The sequence below is a fragment of the Monopterus albus genome, unplaced genomic scaffold (genome assembly GCF_001952655.1).
Source record: "Monopterus albus unplaced genomic scaffold, M_albus_1.0 scaffold129.1, whole genome shotgun sequence".
Lineage (NCBI taxonomy): Eukaryota > Metazoa > Chordata > Actinopteri > Synbranchiformes > Synbranchidae > Monopterus > Monopterus albus.
In genome coordinates, this window is record NW_018128009.1 from 137,776 (window position 1) to 148,914 (window position 11,139).

Here is an 11,139-nt window from a genome sequence, read left to right on the forward strand (position 1 = left end):
CAGCCGGCCCGCCCCCCCCCGCACCCCCCGCCGCACCACCAGCCTCAGCAGCAGCAACCACAGCAAGGGTAACGTTAGCTCTATTCATCAAGATTCCTTTGTTGGCCTTTGCTAGCTAGTTAGCCGCAGTTATCCGCGGGAATAAAATGTTGTACTCGGACCGCTGTGTGATGCAGATTTTGCGTTGTTGTAATAGTTAGGTACCAATGAGGAAAGTATTTATTAATAACGACCCAAGGTGTTCACATTCATGGTTAATGAGTTTATCTACTTGAAGTGGTGTGGGTTTGGGGCCCGTCTATTTACCGGGAGTATCCATCCATTTTAGTAACTGGGTGGGTTAACGTTGGTAGTTAGGTTAGATGGCTACTTATTGATATCAAATAGGTTTCCTTTTTTTTCTTAGTTAGTAGTTTGATTGCATACAGTCTTTATAGAAAGCTTATCAGTGTAACGTTAATTTAGGCCCACTATATCCAAAGGGCTTCCTTGCCACGCGGCTTAATCGCAGTCGTTTTTATTGCAGTCCGACTGCAGACTATCACATCTTAAATCATTATAACTGTCTAAATCATGCCGTTTTATTTGATTATCCACAAGTGGTTCAGCACCTTTCTAGAATTTTTAGGTTCTATAGTCTTTCACGCTCATTGTTGTCTTGAGTTACAGCAGTGACCCAGTTTTAGTCTTTGGTTAACGTTGTACTAGTAAATGCATCTGCGTCAGTTTAACGTTTAGTTTTGTCTCAAGTGACCCTACTTTTGAACTTTTGATATTAACTTTTTACAATGTAATCAGGCCTTAATTCTGTAAATTACTAGACTTGCTTGTAAATGTGTATTGCCATGATTTTGCATGTTTTTCCTCACAATTAACCCATTAACTAATCTCTCTACACAGAGACATGAATGGAAAAGCCAAGCATGAATCCAATTCAAGTAGGAAGGAGAGGCCCCAGAAGAGAGGTGGAGGCGGGCGCTTCGAACCCTATGGAAGTGCAAACAAGAGATACCGTGTTTTTGTCAGCAACATCCCATATGATGTGAAATGGCAAGCCCTGAAAGACCTGATGAAAGAGAAAGGTAAGGTGTATGGGTAAGGATTGACTCTTGTCAGCCTTGGATATGACAGAAAGTGCCAGGGTCATTTTGTTTGACCACTGCAGCTTTGAAGGGCTTTTGGGTATTTGTGCAGGGAGTTGTACAATGTTGCTTGAGAGTTTTTGGGAGTTATTTGGAATAAAGTATTCGGATGGGGTCCCTTTTGTTTGTCAACTTAAGAGTTGACCTAGGTGTTAACATTTATTATCTTTTGAGATTACTAAAACCTTTTGTGGTTTTTGTGAAGGTTGTGCACGTGTAAAGCTGGTGAAACCTATGTGAAAATCCACCGGCTTTGGGTCATGAGTGGCACAATGAGATGCTTTTCTCGAAATATTTGAGAAAATATACAGTACTTGCAACATGTAACCAACAGCAAAGCCTGAGCTCTGGGGACATAAATTGGTCAGCATTTTGGAGACATGTCAAATGAAATCATGTGTGAAGCAGCAACTTTGTCTTTTAGTAGGTATTAGATTAAAGATTCTCTTAAATGTACAATATTGATTTTTAACGTGGTGTTACTCGTGAAAGTAGTTGTTTAGTTATGGGGTATCGGTATAAGATGTATCAGGTAATGCACTTAATTGGCATTTACTTTAACATATAGCATGTGTTAAGAAGGGTACAATCCTTTTTCAGAAGGAGTGCCTGGTATTTGTTTTATGACAACTGTCTGGAGTAAATATGCATTTTCTTTTTTAGGTGCGACCTTGACAAGCAAATGTTTTCTCAGCAGATCGCCATGTTGTGCCAAACAGCTATGCGTTGGGGATTTCTTTGGGGTACAGGTCTACAAAATGAAGCAACTTCTTATGCATTGTCCTTGGCTCTACAGGTTTGGTCACTGATGTCCATACGTTGAACGGACATGATCTGAAACGAAAGCATGGCTGTGGTCGACGCTGAATCAAAATTCTGATATTGTGCATTCTGGGACCAGGTCCACTTTACGAACATGTTTGTAGAGTCGAGATGTTTCTGTTCCCTAAGAGCTTGTCGTCATTATGGTTAGTTTTCTAGATGTAGGTTTCCTTCTAGGATTAGCTTAAGGACAAATGTATTGATGCATTAGTCTGAGGTTTAAAATGGCAACATTTGACAAAGTAAGAGCAGTTTGCAATGAAATAGGCTGAGGCATTGAAAGGGTTTTGCCTACTTGAAATTACTTGGTTAATTATCTTCATCTAGAAGGTGGTGTTCACGGTATTATATCCAAATAGGAAGGTTGATGGCCATTTCAACAGTTGTTGTCCTCAGTCTATTGCTTTTGGTGCTTCGGGAGAATTCCAACAAGGACAGGCTAAGAAGTCTTGATTTTATATATATACTTTTTTTTAAAGACCCAAGCTTGCTTTTTGTAGACCTGTACCATATTGTGCTGAGGTGCTGGGGGAAGGCTCCGGATTGACAGTCTGAGTTCACTGTCACTGGCCGCCCTACTTGTTTCTGTTCTAAACCCCCATTGTTCTCTCGGCTTCTCTCCCCCCGGTGTGTGTCGTCTCTGGAATCTGATTTGTAGTGGGTGAGGTAACGTACGTGGATCACTTATTGGACGCAGAAGGCAAATCGAGGGTAAGTGCAAATACATCCAAATAAAAATATGAATAATCCAAGGCAGACTTGTGTTTGTTAGCTTTGGTTTCTTTATTTTCATTGCTGGGAATTGTTCAGATTCAACTGGTGGAGTGTGTGAGATGGAGACATGCTGGAGGCGTGTTTTATTTGGTGTCATCTGCAGGATTGATGCTCTTATAAAAGGATGTCATCTTTCTTCGTAGGCAATCCTGTGAGATTGCAGTAGCTGACAATGTCCCTTTTGGTTGCCGGATTTCCTCCTTATGACCTAAAGGGGTCTAGTCTGCCAGAGGTTGTTACAAGGCTGTTAGATGGTTGTTAAATTTAACTCATTCTGTAGAAATGCTTTACTGGAAGTCACCTCCAATATCTTAGTAGTGGGGAATCCTGTCTCACTGTGGATTTTCTGCCCTTTGGATGTTGGAAATATATTCTCTATATTTACCAGACTTGCCTGCATTGTGTTAGTGACTGTGGAAAAAATGTGATATCCTAATAATGTAATTTTATTTGCAAGCTGTGGACAAGCCTTCTAGGCTTGTGTGATGTTGATCTTTTGTGCATGAATTTTTTTTTTTTTTTTTTGTCTCAAAACATCTGTTATAACCATTACTTTTACTAATTTGAATTGTTCTTTATTACTTTTGGTGCGGCCTGTTCTGACGTCCTTCGTCAACAAAGGGTTGTGCGTAAGTAGGCTTCTGTCCATTTATTGTCATCTACTTTAACTGGAAATGTTTCAGTCCTGTGGTATTAGACATTTTTTTGAAGGGGTTAATAGAAATTTATTGAGTTTATTTATTCACATCATATGGTGTATATTTCTGTCAGCGTTGTTGAGTTTAGGACTGAAGAGCTAATGAAGAAAGCAGTGGAGATGGTCAACAAGCATAACCTTAATGGACGACCCCTAAAAGTGAAGGAGGTAGGCCCCAGCTTGAATGACCAGGAAAACTAACTTTTATTGTGAGACCAAAGTTGTGAATTTGTCATATTCTCTTGCATTTTGATAGGACCCTGATGGTGTGATTGCTCAAAGAGAAATCAGTAAGTCACAAGGTGGAGGCCCTCCAGGAGGCCATGGCGGAATGGGTGGAATGGGCGGAATGGGTGGAATGGGGGGGATGGGGGGAATGGGAGGGATTGGAGGAATGGGCGGAATGGATCGCATGAACATGGATCGAATGGGCCCTGGACCAAATGGCCCCATGGTCAACATTCCTCCGAGCCTGATGAACAACCCTAACATTCCCAACGAGATCATCCATGGTCTTCAGGCTGGCAGGATTGGCAGCACCGTCTTTGTGGCTAATGTAAGAGCTTTCCCATTGTTTTTGTTATACAAAAAAATACATGAGATGAGTGAAGAGAGCAGCATTTACATTTGAGATACGGTAACAGTAAATATTTGGTATGATTACTTGATAAATGTATAGGTTGGCACAACATGTTTAATAGATAAATTAATCAGTTAAACTGACAGAATAGTTTAGAAACAGTTAATTCATTTAAACTTATTTATATCAAATGTTGTGAAAGATTTGTTTGACTCTACATATGGTTAAACAAGTAACCATTACTAAAATTCCTGTTTGTGCCTACAGCTTGACTACAAAGTGGGCTGGAAGAAGCTGAAAGAAGTGTTCAGCATGGCAGGCATGGTGGTGAGGGCTGACATTCTGGAGGACAAAGATGGGAAAAGCAGAGGCATGGGCACAGTAACATTCGATATGCCCATTGAAGCAGTGCAGGCTGTCTGTATCCTTTGAAACTGTTGTTTAGCATACATTTGACACACATGCACATAATTTTAATTCGGTTTACTGACATTTATTTTTCAAGACATCTGTTTTTCTTAATGATTTCTCAGCTATGTTCAACGGGCAGCTGTTATTTAACAGGGTTATGCATGTCAAACTGGTATGTCAACTAAACTTTTGTATTTATTGAATTGCATTATTTTCTGACACCATAGTCTGAATGCATGTATGTGGAATTTTTTTTTCTCAGGATGAGAAGTCCCTGCCCAAAGATTTTGGACCAGCTGACAGAGCTGCTGCCCTTCCCCGTAAGTGTACCTTTTAGTTGTCGTTATTGGGGTTTTGGGGGGGGGGGGGGGAGGGGCCCTGAAACTATAGAAATACTTGAGATGACTCTTGTAAGTCCTAGATCTGTTTATACCCATCTACTTTGCTGGAGGACCAGCCAACCCCTTTTGCTGTGGGTAGTTCAATATTAAAGTCACTGTATTCTAAGCCAGTTAAATTTAGTTGTTTCAACTTGATGTAGAACAGCATCTGTAGTATTTCTTTGTTTTGGGTGTAGACTTAAAAACACTTGGGTAGCAACAATAGGACACTTTGTTATCCATTAAAATAGTGCCCTATATGATGCACACTTGATGGCCTATCAGGAGCCACTTGGATCACTATTATGCACAGAGTATAGCATAGTATTGACTGTTTCCTGGGAGTCCGCATTATTTGATTTCTTCTATTGGAGATGTGATACTAATGAATGTGAATGAGTCCATTTCTGTCCAAATACAAAATCTTAGTACGATATTTTTTTTTTTTTTTCTCAGGTGGCCTAAGTGGTATTGGTTTGGGCCTGGGTCCTGGTGGCCAGCCCATTGATGCTGCTCAACTCAACAGAGGAGGTGGTGGAGGCATTGGTAACATGGGCCCAGGAGGTAACTTATGCGAGTGTTGTTTTGTGTTAACCTATTAATAAAAGCTGCCTTTAGAATACATAGTTCATGATTGCTCTACTTACTTGTAGGAATGGATGGAATGGGCTTTGGCAACGTTGGCGGTCGTATGGGAGGAGGTATGTACTAGAACTCAATCACCTGGGACCCACATGGTATTTATCTTAAATGTTGCACTTGCTGTTATGCAAATTCAGCATGACCTTTGATTAAAAAAAAAAAAATTGCATAATCCCATTGTATAAATTGGCATTTTTATATTATAAGCTACCTAATTCGGGTACTGTAAGGGTGCTCAGATATTCATTCATTTCTGGTTGTGCCTTCTGGTATTAAGACTTCTCCCCCCCCCTTCCCCCCTTTCAGGAATGGAGAACTTTAGCGGAATGAACAACATGGATCGTTTCGGTTCTTCAGGAATGGGTAGAATGAATGGTAAGGAGAGGTTTTGAGTTGTAGTTAGCACTCCAAAGCAAGCGTGGAGAACATTCACGTTTTGCTAGACGATTCTAATGGTTTCATCTCTTGCGTTGTCAGAGATGGACCGTGGGATTGGTGGTGCTTTTGACAGGGAGTTTGGGCGAAATGAAATGGGAATGTCTCGCAATAATTTTGGAGATTCCTTTGAAAGAGGAATGGGTTAGTATTTTCAGGATGAAATTCCTCTAACTGCTGATAACCTCATCAGATGTAATGCTCACGTCACCAGAGATGCTCCCTTTTAACCTTTTTTGTTTTTTGTTTTTTTTTTATTTAATATTTTTTCTTTTGTTTGCTCTGTTACAGGAAACTCCCTGGGTATGGACCGCATGAACTCTGGAATGGACCGCCTGGGAGGCAGCATGGACCGCATGGGAGGGATGGACCGAATGGGCATGGATAGGATGGACCGCGTGTCTGACCTGGACAGATTGGGTTCTGGTTTTGACCGGATGGGCTCTGGAATGGACCGGCTGGGGCCCAATATGGACAGACTAGGACCTGGCCTGGACCGGATGGGCTCCAATGTGGATCGCCTCGGCCCAACTGGGTTTGACCGCTTAGGCCCATCTGGTATGGATCGGATGGGGTCTGGCATTGACTTTGGTTCCCCGATGAATATGGATCGCATGGGCAATACTGGGCTTGACAGAATGACCAGCAGCTTCGACCGCATGGGCTCTGCTGGAGGACTCGATCGCTTCCCCTCTGGTGGCCTCGACCGCATGAGCTCTGGCATGGACCGGATGGGATCTGGAGGTGTTGGTGGCCAGTTTGATCGGTCTGCTGACTTGGATCGTGGCTTTGGTGGTAATTCCTTTGGAGGAGCTGGAGGGCCTGGAACCGGGGGAGGCAATGTCAGGAAGGGCTGCCAGATCTTTGTCAGAAATGTAAGTCTTTGTCTGCAGGGAGTTAAATATGATTCAGTTGATTTGGTATCGTATGTGATTTTTAATTAATTTTGAATGGATTTTATTTCAGCTGCCATTTGACTTCACCTGGAAGATGCTGAAGGACACCTTCAATACATGTGGTAAATTAGCTGTAGTTTTCAAATATGAAAACAGGAATGATTAATTCATAGTAACATGATTTTTAACATTGGATACGCTTTCCTGTCTTGTCTTGGCAGGTATGGTCCAGTATGCTGATATTAAGATGGAAAATGGCAAGTCCAAGGGCTGTGGTGTGGTCCGCTTTGATAACCCTGAAACTGCTGAGCGTGCCTGCCGAACCATGAATGGCTATCGGCTGAGTGGCCGCGAGATTGATGTTAGGATTGATAGAAATGCATAAGTTGTGTGTTGCTTCTCACATTTGATTTAGTCCCTATTGTCCAAACACTCTGTATCATCTGAATCAGCTTTCAACATATTCATATTATATTCACTTGGTTTGTTAGATATTTGTAACATTGAACATGTTAGTTGGTAATTTGTAACCATGAAAGTGTTGTTTTAGTTCTAGCTTGAAATTTTAATTTTTTTTTTAGAGACCAAATTTTAATTTTCTTTCTGCTGTGCTTCACTTGTCATTACCTTTGTTCTATAAGGTGTTTTGATAAATAAACATCAATATTTGAAATGCTTTATTGGCCTTTTTTGTGTTGCATGCTAATATAGGGAGTGCAGTGAACATTCAAGATCAACCTCCAGCTTTCTAGTGTTGTAGTCCATCCATCCATCTGCAGGCAATTTAGTGTCACATTTCATATTTTATTTGGAACTGTACAGTAATACGACGCACTGGGCAATTTATGTATCTAAATGATGGCAGGTTGCGCATGAATGCATTATACACCAGTGGATTAATTAATAGATGAATCCCACTAGCTCTGAAGAGCCTCCCCCTCGTGGACATGGAAGGTCACCGCCGGAAGAAGGTCATAGGCGCTACAATCAAGATGGCGGCTCCCATGTGTCAGTGTTATCGGGTTAGTGTTTGGGTCATTTGTGCTAAATATCTACATTTTAACACCGCTGATTAACAAGAAAACACCCCAAATGATGAATTTGAACTCCAAGCGTTACAAAAGCCAGCGAGTGTCATGGGTTTTCCTTACCAGTGTGCTAGTGTTGCGTTAGCTTGTTAGCTAGCTCTGAATGTTGGATTTGCAGCCGGTGTTTTGGCTCAAACGTTTAAAACAAACTTGGAAAATTAAACGTTTCCCTAATAAGACTACGACTTCGGTAGCTATATATTTTTGCTTTTCGCCTCGTCTTCTAATCAGGGTTTTTGTGTTCATCCTAAACGTGGTCACCAGTGCGTCATGCTGCTTTAACTGACATGTCTCATGCCGACGTTTCATCTGCAACACCTTATTGCCGTAATGCTATATAGAACTCTGTTAAGCAAAACTAAAGAGTTTTATCCTGAATCTCATTATCTGAGCAGAATGTTGAACTTTCACTTTGTTTTCAGATATGTGTAACGTTAAGAAGAGGCTTGGTGGCATTCCCTTCCTCTTATCTGCTACTTCACAACAGATCCAATGTCTACAGGATACCTGCGTTCCTCGCAAATTCCCCGCAGGTACAAGCACTGCCACTATGCTATTGTCATGTATCTTGCTGCTTATGCTGTATCTGTGCTTTTCCTTTAGCTGTAAGTATCAGCCTTCCTCTGGAGACGACAGATATAAGGTGGCTGTTTTTGGATAAAGTTGTAACCTAGCAAAGGAGCATAAATGTGAGCATTAATAACTTCAGAAGAAACCAGGAGTATGTTAGGGCGATAGATATGTGACGGATTTTATTCCATGGCCCGACATTTTATTGACATATTTAGAGCCCAGAAGAAACCACACAGTTGCTCAAACATTGTCTTCTTGTAAAGACAGTATTAGAGAGTTCCCTACCTAAAGTCTATCAAGTCCTATTGAGCAGTAGAGGGCACCTCCCCTGCAGGTCTGAGTGCACAAGTTATGATCATAAGGTTTATTTGATATACTTCAGATATGCATGGGGTAAATTAATTGTTTTTTTTGTTTGTTTTCATTTATCCAAGGTGTCTTGGTCACCCCTTCTGCAGGCAAGGTATTTGTCAGGGGAGAAAGGCAGTGGCAGAAAAGGTTTCCTGGGAGAGTTTCTGGACAACCTGAAGCAGGAGCTAAACAAGAGCAAGGAGATGAAAGAAAATATCAGGAAGTTCCGGGAAGAGGCCAAAAAGCTGGAGGAGTCAGATGCATTGAAACAAGCTCGAAGAAAATATGTTAGTATAGGGCAGCACACAAACACACACACAACATTTCAATCCATGCTTTTATGAAAAATAAGTTTTAGGTTGGTAAAGCTCGTCAGTTTTTTTTTTTTTTTACCTGCTCCCAAATTCTCTGTCTCTTTCCCAGAAAAATATAGAGTCTGAAACGGTGAAGACATCTGAGCTTCTCAAGAAGAAGTTAGGAAACATCTCTGAAACGGTTAAAGAGGTAAATGTGGTCACAGTGAGAGGTAGCCTTTCTTTCAATTGTTATATAATAGATATGCTCTCCAAGATGATACTAGTACACTTACAAGGTACTGTATGTGTGATTGTGTGGGCAGGGAATAGAAGAGGTCAGTCGAACAGAAATTGGGAAGAAAATCAAAGAGGGAATGGAGGAAGCAGCCAAAACAGCTAAGACTTCTGCAGAGTCTGTCTCTAAAAGCGGAGAGATGTTGGGGAAGACTGGTGCGTTCAGAGCATTATCTCAGGTATGCAGTCATTGTGTTTCTACTGTGCAGATATATTTCCTTGTTCATAGGTGTCTGAAAGTGATAAAACTAAAACTAGTTATTTCTTGTTTTTTCTGCTACTTGTTTATTTTCAGGGCATGGAGAGTGTGAAAAAAGAGATTGGTGACCTCGGTCACACCGGCCCTTATCGGCCTCCTGCCACACTGAGGAAGAGGAGTGAGTTTTCCTCCAAGGGGGCAGGGGATGACGGCAGAGTCTTCGAAGCCAATGAGTATGTGAATGCCCTCTGCTTTACTGAGAGATGAATACCTCTGAAGTTCAGAGGTAGCTAGTACAACTCAAATGACCACACAGGTCTTGGCAGGTTATCTGAGACTGCCTGAGAGTTTTGACACAGTTTCTAAACATGAAAATTCTTATTGCGCCACTCCCAGGCAACAGAGATATCAAACTATTGTTTAATGTTTGTTACCAGGAGAGAATCTAGTAAGTGGTTATACTGTGTTTTAGGAGCGGGGTAACATTTCTCAAGCTGAACCTAGTTCCAGTGTTTTGGCCATGTGTTCCCTCTTTGGTTAATACTGCTAAATGTGATGTTGTCAGCTTGAGTGCAGTTTGTCAAGAGTGACACCTGTTTCTCTCCGCTAGCTGTCTGAAGCTTTATTTTGTGTGTTCTTCAGGGAAGCTATGGGTGTAGTGCTTCACAAGGATTCAAAATGGTACCAACAGTGGAAGGACTTCAAAGACAACAATGTGGTCTTCAACAGTAAGAAATAACTGATCTGTGTCTTTCTATTTCCACCCTTATATCTAGTATGCTTTTACTTTTTATCAACAGTTTGCCCCTGCATATAAGTAACATGAAGTCCAAGTCAGCTAGTATCAAATCTGTGCAAATTGGTGTGGGAAAAGAAGCATACAGTAAATGGAATGGTGCAGGATAATGATGAAGGTTAACAGTAGTGTGGTCCTACGCCTCAGTTTCATAGTCGTTTCATTCCTCATGCTCTAACCAGCAGGTCTGGCAGGCATTTGTATTTTTGATAGGAAACATGTTTAATCTCTGTATGTTAAATTACTTATGAATTTCAAAGGATTTGTTGAACTGAGAGATTTGTCTTGTGTGTGTGTGTAAATGGGGTCAACTTAAAATCTGACACACTCCTTCTTATGTTGACTGCAGGGTTCTTTGAGATGAAGATGAAGTACGATGAGAGTGACAATGCCTTTATCAGAGCATCTCGTGCTGTTACTGACAAGATGACCGACCTCATAGGTGAGAAACCCCTGTTTTGATAGATGACAGTCATACAGATAGGTGTAATCAGGCTATAACGGAGATGATATGACAGTTATATGCACTTCATAGCATCTGTAGCTTGAAATGCGAATGCATCCAAGGTCAAGGTCAAAGTGTTTATTTGTCATATGCACAGTTAGGAAACATGTTTCCCTGTACAATGAAATTCTTACTTTGTCGTCCACATGAATGCCACAAAATACAAATGAAATATAAAGTAGATGAATAAGTAACACAAAATCTAAGGCACTTTAAGCAGCAAATTCAGCAATATAATAAAAATATATAAGAATATAA

General features: G+C 41.0%; 2 protein-coding genes across 7 annotated transcripts in view; both read left to right on the forward strand.

Annotated features, from left to right (window-relative positions):
• The first annotated feature begins 33 nt into the window (after positions 1 to 33).
• On the forward strand, positions 34 to 7,409 carry hnrnpm (heterogeneous nuclear ribonucleoprotein M). 3 transcript variants are annotated; one of them, XM_020613042.1, is made up of 16 exons: positions 34 to 68; positions 901 to 1,082; positions 2,623 to 2,675; positions 3,360 to 3,367; positions 3,510 to 3,603; positions 3,692 to 3,991; positions 4,283 to 4,436; positions 4,549 to 4,598; positions 4,689 to 4,746; positions 5,263 to 5,370; positions 5,460 to 5,507; positions 5,755 to 5,823; positions 5,926 to 6,027; positions 6,175 to 6,758; positions 6,850 to 6,901; positions 7,001 to 7,409. In XM_020613042.1, the coding sequence occupies exons 2-16, from the start codon at positions 905 to 907 to the stop codon at positions 7,162 to 7,164; spliced, it is 2,022 nt and encodes a 673-aa protein (XP_020468698.1). In that variant the 5' UTR covers positions 34 to 68; positions 901 to 904; the 3' UTR covers positions 7,165 to 7,409. The 3 variants fall into 3 exon arrangements, with proteins under 3 accessions (XP_020468698.1, XP_020468699.1, XP_020468700.1); XM_020613043.1 differs by lacking the exon at positions 5,926 to 6,027; XM_020613044.1 differs by lacking the exons at positions 34 to 68; positions 2,623 to 2,675 and having other exon boundaries at positions 1,000 to 1,082.
• A 293-nt stretch (positions 7,410 to 7,702) lies between these two features.
• The window catches only part of timm44 (translocase of inner mitochondrial membrane 44 homolog (yeast)), an 8,543-nt gene continuing 5,106 nt past the window's right edge, over positions 7,703 to 11,139 (forward strand). Inside the window, exons 1-8 of one of the 4 annotated variants that reach the window (XM_020612928.1) lie at positions 7,703 to 7,801; positions 8,290 to 8,400; positions 8,875 to 9,078; positions 9,215 to 9,295; positions 9,411 to 9,560; positions 9,677 to 9,813; positions 10,223 to 10,308; positions 10,726 to 10,818. In XM_020612928.1, coding sequence (XP_020468584.1) covers positions 7,727 to 7,801; positions 8,290 to 8,400; positions 8,875 to 9,078; positions 9,215 to 9,295; positions 9,411 to 9,560; positions 9,677 to 9,813; positions 10,223 to 10,308; positions 10,726 to 10,818 — 937 coding nt within the window. In that variant the 5' untranslated portion in view covers positions 7,703 to 7,726. Of the gene's footprint in view, positions 7,802 to 7,884; positions 8,058 to 8,105; positions 8,195 to 8,289; positions 8,401 to 8,874; positions 9,079 to 9,214; positions 9,296 to 9,410; positions 9,561 to 9,676; positions 9,814 to 10,222; positions 10,309 to 10,725; positions 10,819 to 11,139 lie in introns of those variants that run through there. The other 3 variants (XM_020612929.1, XM_020612927.1, XM_020612930.1) reach the window with 3 other exon arrangements.